Source organism: Schistocerca piceifrons, chromosome 4 (assembly GCF_021461385.2).
Source record: "Schistocerca piceifrons isolate TAMUIC-IGC-003096 chromosome 4, iqSchPice1.1, whole genome shotgun sequence".
Taxonomy (NCBI): Eukaryota; Metazoa; Arthropoda; class Insecta; order Orthoptera; family Acrididae; genus Schistocerca; species Schistocerca piceifrons.
The window spans coordinates 556479885-556504335 of record NC_060141.1 but is presented as its reverse complement, the minus strand read 5'-3'; the positions used below and the strand labels follow the sequence as shown (position 1 = coordinate 556504335).

The 24451-nt window shown below is 40.2% G+C and overlaps 1 protein-coding gene across 3 annotated transcripts in view; it reads right to left on the bottom strand.

The window, feature by feature from the left end:
* The window catches only part of LOC124795327, a 146944-nt gene that overhangs the window by 94065 nt on the left and 28428 nt on the right, over positions 1-24451 (bottom strand). For all 3 annotated transcript variants that reach the window (XM_047259301.1, XM_047259302.1, XM_047259303.1), the window contains one exon: positions 1094-2664. In XM_047259301.1, the coding sequence (XP_047115257.1) occupies positions 1094-2664 (1571 nt within the window). The remainder of the gene's footprint in view (positions 1-1093; positions 2665-24451) is intronic.

Sequence of the window (24451 nt, the reverse complement as noted above, 5' to 3'; positions counted from 1 at the left end):
ACCTGACTACCTGAGCAATTGCCATAGATGTCAGGTGAGGAGCTTGTCATTCCTGTCAAATGTGCAGCCGCAATACATTTCTCACACATTATTTGACCTTTAGCATGGACTGTGGTGGACCCCCATTCCATGCAGTTGTAACACGCCACAGAGTATGAGATGTGTAGTCCTACTTTGACGTCAGTTACTATTGTTGTCACACAATCCGGTAACACTGAAAAGCCATATGTCAATGAAAATGCAGATATTTTTTCCAGAGAACTTTTGTGCATTATGCTATATCTTGCACTTCAGCAATCCCTTTGTTTCCCCACTCCTCCTGAAGATATAAGTATTTATATGCATGAAGTTATTACATGTTACCATGCCTTTATTTTAATTATGGATATGATGAACTTCACAGCAATGGTTACTACACCAAGTTGTTTTTATTTCAGAAGTTAAGTAACTTGCTTCACTGAAACTCTTTCTACAAGTAATAACTCAATGTGCAGTCTCTTAATGCTCTCCATGATCTGGAAATAACTGGGCCACTTTATCACAAGTTGGTTCTGCATGTATGCAAGACTTCAGTGGACACCAGTACGAATGCCTATTTGAAGCATGTAGCATGTCTTCACTTCAGTGAGATATAGTGCAGTTTCTCAACTGAGAATCGCAGGAATGCGGGCTGCTGGCACACCAAATTTGGCTGAAAGCAGGGTTAAGTGGTGTTCAGTAGCTCATGGGGGTGTGGTGTTTTAATTACTTAATGTCAGGATCTATATAGCTTAGCAGAAGTTCACCAATTAATTTAGGCAACTCTGAAGGAGAGTGTAATGGTGGGTAACAGAATGTTACAGTTACAAAAGTTGTTGAAACCACAGAAAACCTAAATCAGGATAATCAGATTAGGATTAGAAGCCTATTCCTCTCTACTATAAGTCTGCCTGACTTGGTAAATCACAAAAATCTTTTCAGTGTTATTATATATTTTTGAGAAGAAATGCAGTATACCTTATAAATCCAGTTTCACTTATAAGTGATGTCAAATCAAAAATGTCAGCTGTACACGTCACATACTGTATGAAGACAAAAGTAATTATATACTTACGGCCTGAATTTTCTGCTGTGAATTTCAGTCTTCTGTACTGTTTTTTCATGGTGTGAGGGACTATCACAATCTTCACCTTTGGGAAACTTTATGCATTTGATCTGATGTAGCTTGTTAGATGTATCTGAATCTGTAAAACTGACATTTTCCACACTACCTGTACAATGCTCATTCGGTGAGCTAAGTATAATTTCACGTTTTATGGCATTTGATGAAATGTGGGTAGGTTTAATGTCGTCACCAGCAGTGGCTACAGAATGCTGGCCTTGCTTCAAATTTACAATGCAACTACTTTCCTTCACTAAACTAATGAATTCTTGCTTTTCTTTCTTCAGAATCTCTGTTGCAGAGTACAATAAAGATGGCACAAGATCAGGAACTCTTCCTCTTTCAGTTGCGTATGGTTGATTATTGTTTATGTGTAGACTGCTTAGCGTGTAGGTCTGACTGTCATCTTCAGCATTCGAAAACTGATTCGTACTTGCTGCTGCAGTCCTGCTATCAGAGGATGGCACCTCACACTTATATCTGCCTTCTTTTGACATAGCTGTTTCTCCTGACATTGCTTCAATAATTCCATTGTCTGGCACATCAGTAACTGATTCTATCTTTTCTAATTTTATGCCCCCTTCTGTTAACAGATTCATGAATCCTGGCACAGTTTCAACAACTTCACTGTCTAGCATATTAGTAACACATTCCAGCTTCTCTAATTTTTTGCACCCTGTTGTTAGTAAATTCCTTGATCCTGGAACTGTTTCAACAGCTTCATTGTCTGGCATCTTACTAAGATGTTCTAACTGTTCTAACTTTAGACCCCCCGCTGTTGGTAAACACATTGACCCTGGCACTGTTTTACCAATTCCATTGTCCGGCACATTAGCAGCAGGTTCCACATGGTTCAGCTTTATGCCTCCTGTTGCTAGTAAATTTGTTGATCCTGGCACTGTTTCAACAACTTTGTTGTCTGAGATATTAGTAACAGGTTCCAGCTTTTCTAATTTTATGCACCTTGTTGTTAGCAAATTCGCTGATACGGGAATGGTTCCAACACCTTCACTGTCTGAACAGTTGCAAAGATGTTTTACCTGTTCTAACTTTAGGCCCACTGTTGTTGGTAAATACATTGATTCCGGCACAGTTTTAACAATTCCATTGTCTGGCACATTAGCAGCAGGTTCCACATGTTCCAGCTTTATGCTCCCTGTTGCTGGTAAATTTTTTGATTCATTGTCTGACACATTGGTAATACGTTCCACTTGTTTTAACTTTTCGCCCTCTGTTGTTAGTAAATTTATCATTTTTTCTGTGCCAAAACACACTTTCTCTGCTTGAAGTAAATCTGATTCCTGTAACTTCTTCAGCTGATTTTTCAGCTGACGTTCATGAAGAATAACAAGTTTCAGTCTTGTTGGCCTCTTCTTTTTTGGTTTTTCTCTCTTTTTCCCCCGACTACGTTGAGGATTTGATGAATCCAATTCATTGCCACCAAGCAATGAATTATCATTCCTCCTCTCCAAAGCAGTCACTTTTTTCCTTGGTTCTACCACAGCATCTTTTGATTTTACCATCTGAAATAATAACATTACAAAATATTGCATTATCATATTATTGTAGAATTTCATAATACTAAAAGTACAGCTTGTAATTCAGAAGCAATATGCCTGAAGGATCAGAATTTATGCGTGTGAAGAATTATATAACAAATTTTGTTTTCAAACAAGGTTTGTTAAAGTTATCAGGGTAGTACCTAGGAATGAACTAAATCAAGAAAGATATTACATTGTTCATTGACAGACACATACAACAAAAGCAGAAAACCTGCTAGCTTTCAGAGTAATCCCTTCTCGAGCTAGAGTTCGCACAGGTCCTCATGTGGATGCACACACATACACACATCATGCGCACATGAGACATGAGAGAGATAGAGATAGAGATAGAGAGAGAGAGAGAGAGAGAGAGAGAGAGAGCGGGGGACAGCAAGAGGCAGGAAGAGAGGACAGACATGGATAGCTAGTGGCTTGGATGGAAGCAGCTGGTTTACTGGCTAGGAATGAGAGAGAGAGAGAGAGAGAGAGAGAGAGAGAGAGAGAGAGAGAGAGATGGCATGTGCATGGATGAGGCATGTGATACATGGGTGTCAGTGCCAGGGGGGAGCAGTGCAAGATGGAGGTGATGAGGAAAGGTGAACTGGGAGAGGGTGATGGACAGATAAAGGAGAGTTGTTGCGTGAAGGGTGTTGGGACAGTTAGCTAATGGAGACTGAGGCCAGGATGTTCCAAGAACGAAGGAGAAGTTGCAAGGATAACTGCCATCTGTGTAGTTCAAAAAAGCTGGTGGTGGAGGGAAGGACCTAGACGGCCCGGTTCGTGAAATAGCCATTGAAATCCAGCAGGTTGTGCTTATCAGCACATTGTGCTCATGTTGTGCCACTGGGTTGTCTATTATTATTATTATTATTATTATTATTATTATTTTGTGTTTAAAGGGATTAAACTACTGAGTCATCAGACCTTCCTTATCTTGAGAGAAATGTGTACAAAGGTAAAAAGTGAAAAAAATGGGGACTTGGCTATAAAAGTAAGTCAAAGAGTTTAAAAGGGCATGACAGTAGTTGTAACCTGATAGGTAAAAGAAAATAGGGATAAGCAAGGCAGCATCTTGTACAAGAGGATCTTAAGGGAAGAAAGTAGCCTGCAGTCAAATGGGGGAGGGGGAGGGGGTTTACCCGTCACAGGAGGAGGCTCCCTACAGCCAGCCCTAACATTGGAAGTGGAGGAGTATTATAGCTTAGTGCAAAATCTGCTCTCCCTCAGGATATGTAACATTTGGTAGTGGCTGTCTTGTCATCTGCAAGCATCTGAGATGGTGAAGTAGGCAAGCTGAGAGCAAGCCACATATTAGCAAGTGGGGTGCACTCAATAAGAACATACGCTATTGTCAGAAGACTACTGCAGCTGCAGTGAGGAGAATCTGCCCCATGCAGAAGGAACTATTAGGTGAGTCTCCTGTGGCCAACACATAGTCAGAACAACACTATGGCATCTTCCAGAGAGGCCTGGAAAGATGTACATCACACCTTAGTGAACCCTTTAATCGCTCTCAACTTGTTTTGGGTCATAGTAGCCTGCCATTCCAATTTTCAAAGCCTAAAAATATTGCGTCGAAGTTGTAATCTTAAGTCACTAGGCAGTCAGTGAGTTCACTTCCTGGAATGCCTATGTGGCTCAGTGTCCAGATGAAAGTCACTGTCTTTCCAGAGCTGTAGTGGTCGACCAGTAGGTCCTGGGTATTGGTGACCAAAAGATTTTTGGGACAGCACAGGGTTATGCGTTTTAAGCAACTCATGGAATCACTAGAGATCATTAGATTTGTCGTTGCCTGGGATTTGATGTACCACATTACCTGAGATATGGCAACCAATTCTGCAGTGTACACACTGCAGGCACTTGGCAGAAAGTGCTTCTCGTGTCTCCCTGCATGTGCAAAGGTGTAACTGACCCTATAGCTGACTTTTGTTCCATCTGTGTAGATGCATATTGAATTAGAATAATCATGGAGGATCGAAAGAAACAGGTGTCAGAGAAGGGCAGGGTCAGCATCCTTCTTGGAGTCTCAAAAGAGGTCCATCTGTAGCACAGGACAGGGCACAGACCATGGGACGAGGGATGGGGGTTGGGGTGGGGTTGTCAAGAGGGAGCTCTACGAACACATACTAACGGAGGCTGCCGGAGGTCCTTCAGTAGACTATCAAGCTAGATCCCAATTGGTCTACATAGTTTTGGACAACATGCAAACAGTCTGAACTGCTGCTTTTGAAACAGAGCTGAGTGACATGGGTGGGCAGGCATCTGACCGACTGTGACTGCATAACTTGCGTAAAGCTGTTGTCATCTAACCCGCAGTGGTGGGACACCAGCGTCCGTCAGGCGGCTGTCGACAGAGCTCATATCGAAGGCCCTTGTTGCCAACCATACACCAGTATAGTGAACAGGGTCAAGCAAGCTCAGTATGGACAGTGTTACTGAACCAAAGGCAACGCATCCATAGTCCAAGCAGGATAAAATCAGCACTTTGTAAAATCTCAGAAGAACTGTGTGGTCTGCACCCCATGAGGAGTGATGAAGAAAACGGAGAGAATTCAGCTTCTTCATGAAAGTTGCCTTGCGCTGGCAGACATGTAGCAGCAAAGTTATCTTGTTGTCAAATGGAACACACAGGAATTGAAAAGTTTCAGTGACTTCAAGTAACTGGTCACCAAGATAAATTTCTGGGTACGAGTGCACAGTCCAGAGTCAACAAAAATGAATAACTTGTGATTTTATATGAGAAAATTGATAGCTGTGATTCAGGGTCCAGTCATGGACTCTCCAGACAGCCTCCAGAAGTTGGTGCTCAGTGTCCACATACAGTAAAGAGGAGACTGTGGGGCCCACTGCATTTACAATACCATTGATGACAATACTGAACCGTATTATGCTCAGAACCGAACCCTGAAGGACTCCAGTTTCCCATACATATTGGTTGTTGAGAGTCAAACCTACCCAGTTCGAAAAGGTCAGAGAGATAGGAAATTCTGGATAAAAATGGGTAAACTGCCCTTGAAGTCGCACTCATACAGCACAGATAGGATGTTATGTCGCCAGGTTATATTGTATGCCTTCTGTAGATCAAAGAACACAGCACTCAGTTGTTGGCAATGCACAAAAGCATTGCGTACTACAGATTCTGAATGAATCAAGTGATGTGACGTGGACCAGAAAGCCTGAAAGCCACTTTGGAATCATGATATATGCCCTCCAACTCTAAGGCATCAACAAAACAGCAGTTGACCATTCATTTGAATAGTATACATAGCCTATTCATCAGAGAGATTGACTGGTAGTTAGTTAAAATACATGGGTCCTTTCTCAGTTTCAGGATAGGAATAATAATACCTTCCCGCAATTGTGAGGAAAATACTCCTTCCCATCAGATGCGCTTAAAAAGACTGAGGACATATTTCATTCTGTTGGCATGAAGATGTGTGAGCATTTGGTTGTGGATTTTGTTGGTTTCAGGGGTGATATCTCTATACTCTTCCGAAGTGTTGCAAGGCTCTCATTCACTAAATGGGACATTATATGACAGACAGCTGTGTGCATGAAAAGATAGTGGGCGGCGCTCAATAAGGTGTTTCTGGGTCAGAAAATGAGCATGGTAATTACTGCAAGTGGACACTTCAGTGAAGTGTGCCATAAAACATTTGGCAAGTACCACAGGATCAATGCAGGTGTTGTCACTGACAAGGATGCCAGGAACTGGGGAGGGTGATGGATGGCCATAAATGCGGTTGAGTTTAGTCCATACTTGAGACAATGGGGTATTGAATCACACAGTTGAGACATTTTGCTCCCAACATTCCTGCTTCCTCTTCTTTATTAAAAACTGAGCTTCTCCCAAAGTCTCTCGAATGCCATTAAATTATCCATAGGGGGATGGTGCTTGTGCCGTTGATGAGCTCTGCAGCATTCCTAACAGCTATGACTATATGTTCAGAATACCATGGCACCAGAGGTCATCAGAATGAGCTGAAGGAGTAGCATATCATCACTGCTGCAGCATGAATAATAGTACCAATAGTATCCTGTACCAATGTGTCGATACCTGTCACTCGACTGGCTGAAATAGTAACTGTAGAGGAGAAAGCCTGCCAATCAGCTTTGCAAAGTGACCAACATGGAGCATGTTCCAGATGTCTGTGATTGGAGAGGGAGAGAACAAGTGGAAAATAGTTGCTGTCACAGAGATCAACATTGATGCATCACTAAATCAGGGGGATGCAAACAGTGAGATCAATAACTGAAAACATTCCACGGGCTACTCTGAAATGGGCTCTAGCTCCAGTGTTGAATATGCAGATGACCATTTCTGAAAAGAAGTGTTCCAGTACTCGGCCTCTCTGAGAAATAGTGTCACCGCCCCACAGTGGATTATGAACACTGAAGTCCCCCAATAAGAGGAAGGGGGCAGGGAGCTGTGCCACTAACTTGAACACCTCGTGATCATGGAAAGGTCTGTCTGGGGGTAGACAAACATTACATATTGTCATCTAAACTGATAGGTAGACTCTAGTGGCCAGGCCTCCAATGCAGTGGTAAGGGGCACCTACTCACTGAAAATAACAGACCACACCAGATGCTTCCTTGACATTAATGCAATTGGTGCAGTAGGACTTGTAGTTTTTCCGAGCAGGGAGGTGTGTTACCAGAAACTATTTCCTGAAGCGCTATGCCAATTATGAAGTAAGTAGCCACTGAATGAAAGAGTTTGGCCAAATGGCAACAGCAACCATTACAGTGCCATTGAAGGTCTGTTGGAGTCAGGTCTGGGAAAGTGGCGAATGGAAAAGATGGGTGCGAATACTTCACTACCAGGTTATGGTCCACCTGAATGTGTTGTCCTTGTGCATAGGCTCGACTGCTGTAGGGATGGGGAATGAAACATCTGAAGCCTCAGAAAGCAGTTTATCTTTCTACTTATCCTTCTCAAACATCAATTTCTGTGAAGATTTTCCCATTTTATCTTCCAGGAGCAAAGAGGACCGTACTTTTCTTGCTGGCTGCTGGCCCTTGTCCTAAGGCCAGAGGATGACTAGGCATCTCTGGCCGCACCAATGGTGTGGGAACTGCCAGTACTATAGGTGCAGGGGATGAGGGAGCTCACTCTCAACTGTAGGGCAGGCCCTGGAATATGACCAGGGCAAGAAGGTGTCGTGTGAGTCCTTGTCATTGCATAGGGTGTGGACTGTGACATGACAGTTGCAAAATTGGAGACCATCTTAGTTGGATGAAGTCTTTCAAACTTTTTCCTTGCAGCTAGGTAAGACAGGCAGTCAAGTGTTTTATACTCTTGAATTCTTCTCGCTCTTGAACACTTAGCATTGCAGTGAACAAGGAGAGTGTGGTTCCAAACAGTTGACACACTAACGGGGATGGTCACAAGGGCTGCCCTCATGGGATGCCTGTTGGCACACCTTACAGATAGCATCATTAGGATGGTGGGAGGACATGTGTCTGACCCTCTAGTACTTAAAACATCTGATCAGAGGAGGAAAATAAGGCCTGACATAATGCCTATAAACCATGACCTTAATTCTCTGAGGTAAAATAATGCCACTGAAGGCTAGGATAAAAGCTCCAGTGTCCATTCTATTATCCTTGGGTCCCTTCTAGATGCAGCAAACAAAATGGACTCCATGCTGCACTAGATTAGTACACAGCTCTTCATCAGTACGTAGTGTTAGGTTCCAATGGAAGATAACAACTGAAATTCTACTGAGCCTGTTATGAGGAGACATAGTGACTGGTATTTCTCCTAACTTGACACCAGCCTGAAGTGGCCATGATTGGTTAGCGTGCAATGTTTTGATCAGCAAAGATCCATTTCTTATCTTCTCTAGTGGCTCAACCTCCCCAAACCGATCTTCAATATTTTCAATGAAAAGCATTGGTCTCATTGTAGTGAAAGAGCTGCCATTAGTGTGGGAACAAACAAAGAAATTGACAAACTGCCCACTTCCATTTCTCATTGTCTGGCTCTCATCTTAAGGAACAGTCAATGACAGAAATGGCGTTGGACTGTAAACTTCCGCATTAAAATCATTGTTCTGGATTGAAGGATGGCCATGCTGGCATGGCCTCCATGAAGTTTGATCTATTTCACTGTGAATCATCCAGCACGATGACACTCATTCCTATCGAAGACTCCCCATGGGCACCACCCCACCAAGGCAAAAGCCACCTGGCACAGTAGCCGTACCCCAAAGCGAACAGGCACCTTGGCTGACACAGGGAGGTTACAGCTCAGGAATGAAGCAGTGTGATCCCTACACTGTCAGGAGGCTACCACCGAGAATGTAAATGACAACCCCATCATGATGGACTGGCTACCATGCTGGATTTTGGGTGCAGAGGTAGATCCACTTGATAGGTAAGTGCAAAAGATAACAGCACACAGTGGAGAGTTAATACACCACACTTTGATAAAAGTTGGAAAGTGGAGGTCAAATCCAAAACTGGAACCAAAATTTAAAAAGCCAAAAAAGGTGAGGAGAAAAGGTGTTAAAAAAGTGAAAAACCATCAAAGGTCTGAAGAACAGTCACAAGATCAAGATAAAAATATTGTCCCAATAAAAAAAGGACTCCTATCAGTCACCTCTTACAACAGACAAGGAAGGGTTGCAAGTCTATTCTAGCCTCCGACACCACAGGGAGAGTGGTCTATTATGTTCTTGGCCACCTGCAGTGGCTATTCATTCTGGTGGACAGCTAGTTGGTTGCCATACTGACATAAAAAGCTGTGCAGTGATTTTTGCCAAAAGACAGCACATAAATACATTTGAAGAAAGGATAACGGAAACCAGAGTCTTACATATCCAATAAAAGAGGAGGTTCAAGAAAATAGGAATTTCAAAGAATTGGGTGGAAAAGTCACTCACAATCCCATACAAGTTAAACACTGCCGAATGACAGAGTGAAATCAGTAAAAAAACATGGATGAAAGACATAAAAGTTCATAATTTGAAAATGATTGAGAGATTAGTTAATAAGTCATAAATAATTCTAAGGGAAAAAGAAAATGGTGGTGCATCACAAAGGAATTATCTGAATGAGGTGGAACTTGGTAGATGTGATGTATGTATACAGACAAATAAAAGATTACTATTTTAGAATAAATTGATGATTTATTCAAGAGAGAGAGCTTCACAAATTGAGGAAGTCAATAACACGTTGGTCAATCTCTGGCCTATACGCAAGCAGTTATTCAGCTTGGCATTGATAGAGTTGTTGGATGTCCTCCTGAGGGATATCCTGCCAAATTCTGTACAACTGGTGGGTTAGATCGTAAGAATCCTAAGATGGCCAGAGGGCCCTGCCCTTAATGCTCCAAAAGTTCTTAAGTGGTGGGATATCTGGTGAACTTGCTGGCCAAGGTAGGGTTTGGCAAGCACAAAGACGAGCAGTACAAATTCTCACTGTGTGCAGCGGGCATTATTTTGCTGAAATGTAAACCCAGGATGGTTTGCCATAAAGGACAACAACACGGGGTGTTGAGTATAGTCGACATACCACTGCACTGTAAGGATGCCACAGATGACAACCGAAGGGGTCCTGCTATGAAAAGAAATGGCACCCCAGAACATCACTCCTGGTTGTTGGGCTGTACGGTGGGCGACAGTCACTTTGGTACGCCTTTGGGCTCCAGGTCATCTTCAGACGTGTCTTTGGCCTGGAATCTCATTGACTGGAATAGAATTGTCTTCAATAGTGATGAGTCCCACTTCAAATTGAGCCCTGATATTCAGCAAAGATGTGTCTGGAGATGCCACAGACAGCAAAGGGATACCAACCTGACTGTTAGCCATCATACGACATGAGTGATGGTCTGGGTGCCATTTCTTTTCATAGCAGGACCCTTTTGGTTGTCATCCTCAAAATACAGCACAGTGGATGTCAATGATATTCAATGCCTCGTTTTGTTGCTCTTCATGGCAAGGCATCCTGGGCTTACATTTCAGTAAATAATGTCTGCCCATACATGGTGAGAGTTTCTACTATTTGTTTTCATGCTTGCCAAATCCTACCTTGATCCACAACATCGCTAGGTCTCTCCCCAATAGAGAATGTTTGGAGAATTATGGGAGAGACACAGGAAAAATAGACAAATAATTATGACTTGTGGAGAGAGAATGTCACAAACACTTTTGGAACTGGAACAGTGAAGATTTCTAAAGATAAGCAACATAATTTAATTTTGTTGATCGATAACAAATTTATTTAGCATCAAGGAAAATCATATAGAATGCAGTCGGTGGTCCGTGAATATTTATTACCATTAATGCTAGGATGGTGAGAAGCAACATATGTCATATTATATGGACAGGATACAATAGAAAGAGCAGAATATGAAATTACCAGCAGTACTGGGTTAATTAAATCAGGACATGAGCATTACAAAGACACACAACAAACTGCAACATAAAACACTAGAGCTGCAGCACTGTATAACAGAACAGGATACTTCTCAAATATTAAAGATCTGAAACTTCCTGGCAGATTAAAACTGTGTGCCAGACTGAGACTCAAACTCGGGACCTTTGCCTTTCACAGGCACGTGCTCTACCATTTGAGCTACCCAAGCTCCACTCACGCCCCGTCCTCACAGCTTTACTTCTGCCAGTATCTCGTCTCCTACCTTCCAAACTTTGCAGAAGCTCACCTGTGAACCTTGTAGAACTAGCACTCCTAGAAGAAAGGTTATTGCAGAGACATGGCTTAGCCACAGCCTGGGGGACGTTTCCAGAAGGAGATTTTCATTCTGCAGCAGAGTGTGCGCTGATATGAAACTTTCTGGCAGATTGAAACTGTGTGCCAGACCGAGACTCGAACTCAGGACCTTTGCCTTTTGCAGGCAAGTGCTCTACCATCTGAACTACCCAACCTCGACTCACGCCCCGTCCTCACAGCTTTACTTCTGCCAGTATCTCATCTCCTGCCTTCCAAACTTTACAGAAGCTAACCTGCAAACCTTGCATAACTAGCACTTCTGAAAGAAAGGATATTGCGGAACATGGGTTATCAACAGCATGGGGGATGTTTCCAGAATGAGATTTTCACTCTACAGCGGAGTGTGCGCTGATATGAAACTTCCTGGCAAATTCATATCAGCGCACACTCTGCTGCAGAGTGAAAATCTCATTCTGAAAACATCCCCCAGGCTGTGGCTAAGCCATGTCTCTGCAATATCCTTTCTTTCAGGAGTGCTAGTTCTGTAAGGTTCGCAGGTGAGCTTCTGTAAAGTTTGGAAGGGAGGAGTTGAGATACTGGCAGAAGTAAAGCTGTGAGGACGGGGCGTGAGTCGAGCCTGGGTAGCTCAGATGGTAGAGCACTTGCCCACGAAAGGCAAAGGTCCCGAATTCGAATCTCGGTCCAGCAAACAGTTTTAATCTGCCAGGAAGTTTCATATCAGCGCACACTCCGCTGCAGAGCGAAAATCTCATTCTATTAAAGATCTGTTTTCAAGAACAAGCCTAACAAAACACATCGCACATTCTTCTTTGCCTTCTTCCCACTTTTATACCGGTTTCTCAAGAATCACAATGTTAACATCAAAATAAGTAGTGTACTTATAAAGGTATACAAGCAAATTATTAAATCTGTGTGAGATTAGTGAACAGAACTGGACTGAAGGCAAACAACATTGTTATCAAGTGTCCTCTGCTGATGTAGAACAACGTCAGTTACGTCACATAGTTCTCGGCGGGAAGCATTCTGAATGTGTACTATGAAAGTACGTCTTCTGGCTGCATACCTTAGCATTTTTAAAAGTTCTTCTACATAGCACAGAATTTCATAACTTTTTAATTCAAAATCAATTGCTGGCAGCAGGATTTAATTCATGAAGCTATATTTGAGAAGATGGCAGGATGATTGCTTATGTAGTGTTTCTTACACAGGATCATTAGACAACAAACCTACAAAAATGAGGTGACACATAGCATGAACATAACAGCCACACGACAAGGCAATAACAGCCACATGACAAAGAAATGCATGTGTGAAACTTAATGGCCACTGCAATGACAAATTTAAAAACTCCAAGAATGTTGTCCTCAGAGCAAAGCAATCTTATGTTCCACTACTGATACATTTAACTCACTTCATTAACAATAAAAATTATTTTGAAAATAATGTTATTAGTATGATGATTTAACCAACAATGATGTTTCCAAGATGCTTAATTAATTGAATATTTATCTGACAAATGTCAGAAACTTTAAAACAAATATGACTTCCAATGAACTAGTTTGATTTAATTTAAGAAGTAAAAGCAAAGGTATTTTGCATTTGTATCACAGAGAGTTAAAATATGTTGATATATACAAAAGTAGATGTAGCATTAAAAAAAACTTAGATATGAGCTGTTATATGAAAACTATATTCTGTATATTCGGATTTCAATGTTCTTCAGGGATATTACTTAAAGCTAGTGAAGGGCAATAAAAGGATGTCTGGGAGTTGTTGGAAGACAGAAGCCGAAAATCAGTGAAAACAAGAGGGAGAACATAGTGCATAAAAAGCACATAGTTAATCATTATCTGAAAATATCTGACGCTGCAAGTGAGAGTGTTTGGGCAAAACTCAGCATAAAGGATGGCCTGCCCCCTCCATCCTCAAATGTAACCAAACTCTTTTGAGAAAACCTCAGCTCTCACAAGTATGCATAGAACAGATTGTTCAGAAGTCTCTTCATAATGGAAATGTATTAGATCTAGTGGCAACAAACAAATCTGAAATTTGGCCAAACTCCGCACACATATGAAGAGTGAAAGTGGTGAATGCTCTAAACACCAAATCTCACATTTGTCAGTAGGGGGGAAAAATGAATGAATTTTTTTCTACATGACTTATTTTATCCCAAAAATTGAGAAACTATTCTGATATCACAAAATTATGCTGCCCACATTAGCACTGCAAAAAATTAGACAAATTAGAAAATAAATAATTTATTAAGAATGTTCTAAATGCCATACCAGCAAACTGATTAGTTTTAAGTGCCAAAAAGAAAGTTTTTATTCCAAGTGCCATTAATACACAAGTACTACTTTTTTCACAAGCTGCAACATCGTCCCGAAAAAACACAGTGACCCGTATATGTAATAAGTTTCCTTTAATTTACATCTATGGTCAAAATCTTTTCGAGTAACACATTATCGGTTTCGACCTTTAATGATCATCATCAGATCTGTTTCATAACAACAAAGACTTCGTTTCTATGAAACAGATCTGATGATGGTCATTAAAGACTGAAGCCGGTAATCTGTTACACAAAAAGATTGTGACCATAGATGTAAATTAAAGGAAACTTATTACTACTTTTTTCTTATAATACAATTACAGAAAAAAGGAAAAATATTTTAAACAGTAAAAATGTACAAATAAATTACAGGAATGCAGTCAGAGGACATAGTCAATACCTGCAAATATTTATACAGATGCACACTCTGTCACTTCAAGGCAAAAGTTCAGCAAGTAAGAGCTGTGCCAGGAATTTAAAATCTCACTTTGTAAAGCAATTCCGAAGAGATAAAACACACACACACACACACACACACACACACACACACACACACACACACACACAGTATTTAGCATCATAACACATCCAAAGATGACTGGCATCAGAAATTATCAATGCTGAAAACTAATAACCAATGGGTCAGTGTTGTTTTTTGACAAGGGAGAGAGCAGGATTCCACACAGAACTTAAGCAAAAACCTCCTTCTTTATATATATGGTTACTAAAACAATAGAAATTCCAGCAGGAATATCAACACTGTAGGAAAATGACAGATTACCATAAAGAAGACATATTAAGTTGCAGACAGGCACAATTAAAGGATACTTTCATAAAGAATCCAACCTGAGACGCTGGAGTTGGCAGTCGTGTGCTTGTTTGTGTATATGAATGGTGTGTTTCTCTCTTTTATTGATGAAAGTTTTGGCCGTAAGTTTTATATAAGTGCCTTTTAAATGTGCCTGTCTGCAACTTAATGCGTCTTCTTTACAGTAAGCAGAAATCTGTCTTTTCCCATATTGTTCATAAGGTTACTTAATAATTTAATGTTTCCATACGATGACCAGAGCCAAGACAATGTTCTGCAATAGTAGATTCACTCAGCTGTTGTAAGTGTGGTGCAACACTTGTGCTGAGTACACAAGTCTTCTACAGTTCTTATAACCTGACCATTATATGGAACATGCCACAAATGCAAGGAATACAGTAAACACCAATCTTATGGAAATCAAGATTATCCTTACAGAACCTAAAAGGACCTTAATCTTAGATGGTGGTCGAAAAATACATTTAACATCATATTTCTGCAAAATCTGAATATTCCTGTTAGAAATGCCCCTGCATAAGTCAAAAAAGCCATAGAATTTTGTGCCACCTTGGTGTTACTATCACTCATACCGTGCACAGTTGGTCAATAACACAATACATGTCTGATTTGTCTTTCACTATAATCATTCTTACAAAAAGTGACTCAAGCTCTCAGGGTCTGGGATAATGTGGAGCCTGTGAACCAAGGAACAAAATACTCTTTCAGGCTGAGCCAGATGGTGACAACTATCAGCCTGTAGATACAAGTCAGTCCGAGTAGGCTTCCTATAAATGGCAGGTCCCAATGTACCATCAACCTTCCTCCTGACCACCACATCAAGGAAAGGAAAGGGATCATTCTTTTCCACCTCCAACATGAAAAAAATATCCAGGTGTATTTAATTCAAGTGTTCTAAAAAGTCATTCAAATTCTAACTGCCATGAGGCCGAAAAACAAAAGTCTCGTCTACATATCTGAAGTACACGCAGTTTTTGAAGCTGTCAATGCCAAGGCATGTTCCTCGAAGTCTTCCATAAAAAAATTGGGAATAATATGTGACAATGGGCTTCCCACCACAATTCCATCTATCTGTTCATAGTACTGGTAGTAAGTGGAAGTCAACACATGCTGAAATAAGTTCATTAGTACAACACCACACCTAGGCTCAATTAACTGTAATGAATCAGAAAGAAGAACATGAGTGAAGAGAGAGAGAGACCACATCAAAGCTTACTAGAATATCAGGGTCATTCATACGCATTCCCTATAATCGATGTAAGAAATCTGCCAAGTTCTTAATGTAATGCTCAGACTGACCTAATAGTGGGCTCATCAGAGTAGCAAGGTGCTTTGCTACATGACATATTTGAGCACTAATATTACTCACAATAAGCCTATGAAGAACAACTTCCTTGTGGATCTTCGGAAGGCCAGATAAACTAGGGAAAACAACACAATAAGAATTAAGAGTCTTGATACTCTCCTGTTACAAAAAGACTTTTCTTCAGAAGGTTGTTAGTTTTTCTCTCCACACTTTTAGTGGGGTCAGCTACAATCCTGTAATATGCTGAATCGGACAGTAAGCACTGCATCTTCTGAACGTAATCCTGCTTGTCCAAAACAACTGCAGCATTGCCTTTGCCCACAGGTAAAATAAAAATATCCAAATCAACTTTAAGTCAATGTAAAGCAGCCTTTTCAGTTGCTGTTATATTACTCTTGGATGGATATGACCCAGTCAACACACGGCATGTCTCCCACCTAGCCTTCTCTGCAACATCAGGAATTAATTTAAAAATAGCCTGCTCAACAGAGCTAATAAAACAAACCACAGACCAAGCTTGGATGCTGGTGTAAAATTTATACCTTTCCCTAGCATGGATAAAGCTGTGTGTCAAATGAGATTTATCACAGATCGTTGAGATACAGTATTAGACTCCAAGCCACAGAAACATTCAAACTTCACCAAACACCAGGCAGTTACAGCACCTAATTCCCATCAGACTGCAATCATGAAGCAACATCCAGCAAATCTCAAGAAAAAGCTGAAATTTTTGAAGCAGTTATTAAATGTAGCTGAATGAAGTCCTTGGGGAAAAAATCCAACTGTCGACAAGTGTAATGGATGCCTTCACAAACAAGAGCTAGGCCAGTGCATTGTTTGATGCTATTGATGGCAGGAGAATTAATATGATGCATAACTGGCAAACACTTGAACAATAGCTTGATCATGACACCTCCAGAAAAACTATAATTCACATTGCCATCTTACTCTACTACTGCGGGGTTTATCCAACATTTGCAAGCAACAAGACATTTACTTCCACAGAGGTAAACAGTGTGAGACCTGAGAATGTATTCAGTACCATGAGCAAACAGATGGAGTTGCAATTGGAAGCCATTTGTTACCTGTTATTGCCAATTTGTTTGTGGAAGACTTTGAGGAAAATGCTTTGAAGTCACTGGCTTTGAAACCTGCAGGTTTTTCAGATACGTAGGGGATACTTTTGTTGTATGGCCTCAAGGTAGTTAGAATTTTAACAACTTTTTAAAACATCTGAATTCAATCCACCTGAATACTTGTTTCATGATGGAGGTGAAAAGGATAGCTCCCTTCCCTTCATTGATGTAATGGTCAGGAGGAAGGTTGCTGGTACATTGGAACCTGCCATTTATAAGAAGCCTACTCACACCAACTTGCATCTACAGCTTGACAGCTGTCACCACCTGGCTCAGCACGATGGTGTACTTTATACCTGTGTTCACTGGACGCACATTATCTCGGACCCTGAGAGTTTGTCAGTTGAGTTAGCTCACCTTGAGATGACCTTTCATCAGAATGATTACAGTGGAAGGCAGATCAAATGAGCATCGCACTAGTGACCAGCTGTGCACCAGGCGAGTGACAGTACTACTGAGGTGGCACCAAAGTCTATGGCTTCTTTGCCTTACGCAGGGAGTATTTATAACAGGAATATTCATATTTTGCAGAAATACGTGAAATGTATTTTTCGATCATCATCTAAGATTAAGGTCCTTTTAGGTTCCATAAAGGATGATCTTGGTTTGCATAAGATGGGTGTCTACTGTATTCCTTGCAGTTGTGGCATGTCATATATTGGTCAGACTATAAGGACTGCAGAGGACTGGTGTACTGAATATAAGTGTTGTCCACACTTACAACAGCCAAATAAATCTGCTATTGCAGAACATTGTCTTGGCACTGATCATCCTAGGATATATAACAACATGGTAATTCTGGCATGCACTTCCAGCTATGGGGCTAGTGCTATTAAATTAGAAAGTAACCTTATGAACAGAGGTGGGGGTTTTGTTCAAATTTTGCGTGGAATCCTGCTCTCTCATTTGTCAAAAAACAAAGGGGCGGACTTAATGCTAACTCACCCATTGGTTATTAATTTTCACTATTTATAATTTCTGATGTCGCTCACCTCTGGTTGTGAGATGGTGCACAGCACTTACTTGCTGCAGTTTTGCCTTGAAGTGACAATGTGTGCAACTGTTGAAATACCAGCGATTGTCGACAATGTCACCCGGCTGCATTCCTGTAAGTTATCTGAACATTGCATATACCAGGAGAAACTTGGGTCTCACAGTACAAATGTTGTCAACAAAACCTTTCTTGAGAAGAGAATAATAAAATTAAATTCATGGAAAAAATCTCTCAGTATTGACTTCTGTTTCTTACACACATCCATTCCTGCAATCAGATGTTGGAAAGTTTACTGTAAAATTCCCTGAGCTGTTGAGGAAGAAATGGCATAATCACCAACAGATATTTCTAAAATGTGGCTGATCTTTTATATGAAGAATGGCATAACATAGATCTGCCATGGTCTTTCTTCTTTTGAACACACTGACACTCTTCTGTTCCTCTGTTTTGAGTATAAGAATGTTTAATAGTTATTTGAGGCAGATGGGTATGAGATATTTTGATTGTACTACATTTGGAGATCTTACTTGACTGCATTGATGACAATGTTTCAGCAGCATTTCTAAAAACAAAAGAAGTCAATTTTATGCATTGGGAATGACATTAGAAACTTCCGACAGAAACATTGCTTGGGACAAAGACCGTGCACCGTCTCGTAATGAATGCTTGAAACATTTTCTCCATGATTTAACACTTAAAATATGTCTAGCAATATGCAACAGAGTACTGAGGACAGAATGACACTGAAACTAATTTTTGAAACAAATTCCACTCTTCATATTTACCTAGCAGAACAGTTTTTGTTGGGGGGTATACACTATAATCTACACACTGTAGGGAAGCAGCAACTTTTGCATAATAAGTGTAAAACACAGCATAAACCTACACATAAAAAATGCAAAAAGAAAAACATTTGGCTGTCAAAAGGAAAATTTGTGAAGCCTTCAAGGACTACTATAGCAGAACTTTTCAAAAGACCTTTCAAAAATACAAACGAAATTATGGTCAGATGTAGGGGCTATCTGTGGCACCTAAGTTGCTGTCCAGAGGTTCATGTGTGATGTAGGAACTGAAACTGAGAATAACAAAGCTACAGCATAAATACTGAACTCCATTTTCAAATGTAACTTTAGAAAGGAACGTCCACAGGTACTGCCCCAGTTCAATCTTGCGCACCACCACACAGCTGAATGGTATAGGTATTAGTGACAGTGGCACTCACAAACAGCTGAAATTGCTAAAATAGAACACAGCTCCAGAGCCTGAACGAATCCCTGTAAGATTCTATACAGAATTCGCAGATTTGTTGCTCCTCTTTTAACTAAAATATACCATAAAGCCCACAAACATAAAATTTGGTTGCTAATTAGAAAAAGCACAGGTCACACCCATCTACAATAACGGTGTGATGGCTACCATTCCTAAAAAAAACTGTTGAATGAATACTTGTCATTGAAGTTCATATAATTTCTGTTGTTATAATCTGTCCTGGGTGAACCACCACCTTAAGTGGCTTAAAGTAAAAATCCACCGAAAAAATTAATTTACCAGCACAAAAAACATAGCTAGTGCCTTGGAATATGCATCTGATTGCTTTCGATAATGTTCCACCACTCCCAGCACCAAAAACCACCAAAGAGTACTACATGACAAAAAAATGCTAAAGTAACTGTCTCAGATTAATGCAGCGATAAATAACTGCAAACTGTACTAAATTACTGGAAAAAAATTAGAGTATTTTCAGTTCAGTTCACATTGTAAAGGAAATGACACAATGCTGAGAACAAAACAGAATACATTCTTGAAATGATACTACCAGCACTGCGCCAGCCATTAAACTTTTTAAGAGTCTTTTAAAATAAGAATGTAAACTGCTATAGCTCGAGCCTGGTGGAAGTACAAACATATCAGTCTAAAATGGATAAAATGCAAAGACTGACTGGTATAATCAGATTCTTGTTTCTGCATGGCAACAGCAGGTTGTGGACTCTATGCCTTCTGGCCCATTGTCCTACCCTCCACCGCACACACATAAGTCTTCGGAATATTGAATTCCCTGGAACAAAGCTGGGTGGCAGGTTGGAAGTTCTTTGCTGACCACATAAAACACACATTTTCAAAAATCATTTATTTGAACTTAATATTTTAGCAAGAAATATAAAAATGTGTATATCTGGACTGTTACAAGGGTAGCAGACACAATACACAAAAATACCATCCAATGTCCTTGATATTCATTTGCTGCAGAATCTTAGAACATATTCTAAATTCAAAAATAAACAGGACCTCAAACAGAATGATCTCACTTATGCCAACCAGCATGGATTCAAAAATCATCAGTCATTGTTGTTTCTGTGGTCTTCAGTCCTGAGACTGGTTTGATGCTGCTCTCCATGCTACCCTATCCTGTGCAAGCTTCTTCATCTCCCAGTCCTTACTGCATCCTACATCCCTCTGAATCTGCTTAGTGTATTCATCTCTTGGTCTCCCTCTATGATTTTTACCCTTCACGCTGCCCTCCAATGCTAAATTTGTGATCCCTTGATGCCAACCGGTCCCTTCTTCTTGTCACGTTGTGCCACAAACTCCTCTTCTCCCCAATTCTATTCAATACCTCCTCATTAGTTATGTGATCCACCCATCTAATCTTCAGCATTCTTCTGTAGCACCACACTTCAAAAGCTTCTATTCTCTTCTTGTACCAACTATTTATAGTCCATGTTTCACTTCCATACATGGCTACACTCCATACAAATACTTTCAGAAACAACTTCCTGACACTTCAATCCATACTCGATGTTAACAAATTTCTCTTCTTCACAAACACTTTCCTTGCCATTGCCAGTCTACATTTTATATCCTCTCTCCTTCGACCATCATCAAGTTATTTTGCTCCCCAAAATAGCAAAACTCCTTTACTACTTTAAGTGTCTCATTTCCTAATCTAATTCCCTCAGCATCACTCAACTTAATTCGAATACATTCCATTATCCTCGTTTTGCTTTTGTTGATGTTCATCTTATATCCTGCTTACAAGACACTGTCCATTCCGTTCAACTGCTCTTCCAAGTCCTTTGCTGTCTCTGACAGAATTACAATGTCATCGGCGAACCTAAAAGTTTTTATTTCTTCTCCATGGATTTTAATACCTACTCAGAACTTTTCTTTTGTTACCTTTACTGCTTGCTCAATATACAGATTGAATAGCATCGGGTAGAGGCTACAACCCTGTCTCACTCCCTTCCCAACCACTGCTCCCGTTTCATGTCCCTTGACTCTTATAACTGCCATCTGCTTTCTGTACAAATTGTAAATAGCCTTTCGTTCCCTGTATTTTACCCCTGCCACCTTTAGAATTTGAAAGAGAGTATTCCAGTCAACATTGTCAAAAGCTTTCTCTAAGTCTACAAATGCTAGAAATGTAGGTTTGCCTTTCCTTAACCTTTCTTCTAAGATAAGTCGTAGGGTCAGTATTGCCTCACGTGTCCCAACATTTCTACGGAATCCAAACTGATCTTCCCCGAGGTCGGCTTCTACTAGTTTTTCCATTCGTCTGTAAAGAATTCGCGTTGGTATTTTGCAGCTGACTACTACCATAGTTTGCAAAAAAGATATCCACATGAAATACTGAGCTACAGGCCCATACATATAATATCAGTGCTAGCTAATGATAGAGTAGGTAATGAAAGATCAGCTTTTAGGTTGTTTTGAAGAAAATAACCTATTATGATATGCAGCATGGCATGACTTAGTTACAAATATATGTCTGGGTTCTGTAGACAAGGAGTCTATTAGCATTGCTATTCTGTCACCTTAGTAAGGCATTCAGTTGTATTCCACTTAAGGCCTTGATCAGCAAGCTAAAATCATATGGTATTCTACAAACTCTTGAATACTACCTGAACAACAGACAACAGATTTTATCAGTGAAAGCAACATACTAAGGCTCACCAGATGGTAGAGTTTCGTCAGGACTGGCCCTCCCAAGGCTGTCAGTAGTTCTAATGGAGTGTTGTCTACTCCTGGGGCCTTGTTTCGACTTAGGTCTTTCAGTGCTCTGTCAAACTCTCCCATTTCATCTTCATCTACATCCTCTTCCATTTCCATAATATTGTCCTCAACTACATCGCCTTTGAATAGACCCTCTATATACTCCTTCCACCATTCTGCTTTCCCTTCTTTGCTTAGATCTGGGTTTCCATCTGAGCTCTTGATATTCACACAAGTGGTTCTCTTCTCTCCAAAGGTCTCTTTAATTTTCCTGTATGGAGTATCTATCTTACCCCTAGTGAGATAAGCCTCTACATCCTTACATTTGTCCTCTAGCTATACCTGCTTAGCCATTTTGCACTTCTTGTCGATCTCATTTTTGAGACGTTTGTATTCCTTTTTGCCTGCTTCATTTACTGCATTTTTATATTTTCTCCTTTCATCAATTAAATTCAATATTTCTTCTGTTACCCAAGGATTTTTACTATCCCTTGTCTTTTTACCTACTTGATCCTCTGCTGTCTTCACTACTTCATCCCTCAGAGCTACCCATTCTTCTTCTACTGTACTTCTTTCCCCCATTCCTGTCAATTGTTCCCTTATGCTCTCCCTGAAACTCTGCACAACCTCTGGTTTAGTCAGTTTATCCAGGTCCCATCTCCTTAAATTCCCACCTTTTTCCAATTTCTTCAGTTTTAATCTACAGTTCATGACCAACATGCCAACCAGCATGGATTCAAAAATCATTAGACATGCTAAACTTAAATCGTGTTTTTTTCATGACATCCTGCAGATCAGACCATCAAGTAAATGCAGTATTTCTTAACTTGTTCTTGACTTGATGCATTTGTCTATAATGAAGAACTAACTGAAAAAAGCTGCACAAATAATCAGTCAGATCTTGATTACTTTAAATGTTCAGAAACTTCAAATTGTGTACTGCACTAAAGGAAAAGTTGTAGTTTCCTATGACTACAATATCAGTGAGTCACAACTGGAATTAGTCAACTCATACAAGTACCTGGTGTAACACTTTGTAGGGACATAAAATGAAAAGATCTCTGTCATATGTATGGCAGACTTCGGTTCACTGGTAGATGTTGGGAAAATGTAATCAGTTGACAAAGGATATTGCTTACAAAACATTCATGCAACCCATCTAAGAATACTGTTCGAATGTTTGGGAAGTTCGCAAAATAGGACTAACAGGGAATATTTAACATACACAAACAAGGTCAGCAAGAATGGTCAGAGGTTCATTTGATCCCTGGGAGAGCATCATGAAGATACTGAACAACCTAAACTGGTTATGTAAACCATCCCATGAAAAACTACTTACCAAGTTTCAAGAAACAGCTATAAGCAAGGAACCTTGGAATCTACCACACCCCATATGAATTACTCCTATAGGAACAGTGAAGACAAGATTAGACTAAATACGGTATTTACCAATGAATTTAAACAACCATTCTTCCTGGACTTAATACATGAGTAGAATGGGAAGTAACCCTAATAAGCAGTTCAATAGGAGTACCCTCTGCCATGTACTTCACAGTGGTATGCAGAGCATAGATGTAAATGTAAATCAAGTGCATTCATTGAGGGAACATGTCTTATATCAATCTATGATACACAAATGGGATAAATTTTAAGCATAAATTACCAGCAAACTGTGACATAAGATAGGAGGACAGAAATTCTATCATATCAGATGTGACATACATGATGATCTGAGGTTGATTCTTTGGCTAGCAGAGAGTCTGCTGACAAATGATTAAGGGCAGGCTGTTATTATTCAGGCATGTGATGATGGGCAGTGAATATATGAGAATGGAAGTCATGTGAGTTGCAAGTAACTTCAGTTACATGATAAATGAGTCTAAAGGCTGTAAATTTGACTAAATACCTAGGAATTATGATTATGAACAATTTAAATTGGAAAGAACATGTAGAAAATGTTGTGGGAAACGCTAACCAAAAACTGCATTTTATTGACAGAACACTTAGAAAATGTAACATCTACTAAAGAGACCAGTTACACTATGTTTGTCTGTCCTCTTTCGGAGTACTGCTGCACAACCTGGGATCCTTACCAGACAGGATTAATGGAGTACATCGAGAAAGTTCAATGAAGAGTATCACATTTTGTATTATCATGAAATAGGGGAAAGAGTGTCACAGACATGATACAGGGTTTGGGAATGACACCATTAAAATGAAGGCATTTTTCGTTGCGGTGGAATCTTCTCACGGAATTTAAGTCACCAACTTTCCCCTCCAAATGCAAAAATATTTCGTTGACACCAACCTACATAGGGAGAAACTATCATCATAATAAAATAAGGGCAATCAGAGCTCACAAGGAAAGATATAAGTGTTCATTTTTTCTACACACTGTTTGAGGGTGGAATAACAGAGAATTACTGTGAAGGTGGTTCAATGAACCCTCTGCCAGGCACTTAAGTGTGATTTGCAGAGTATTCATGTA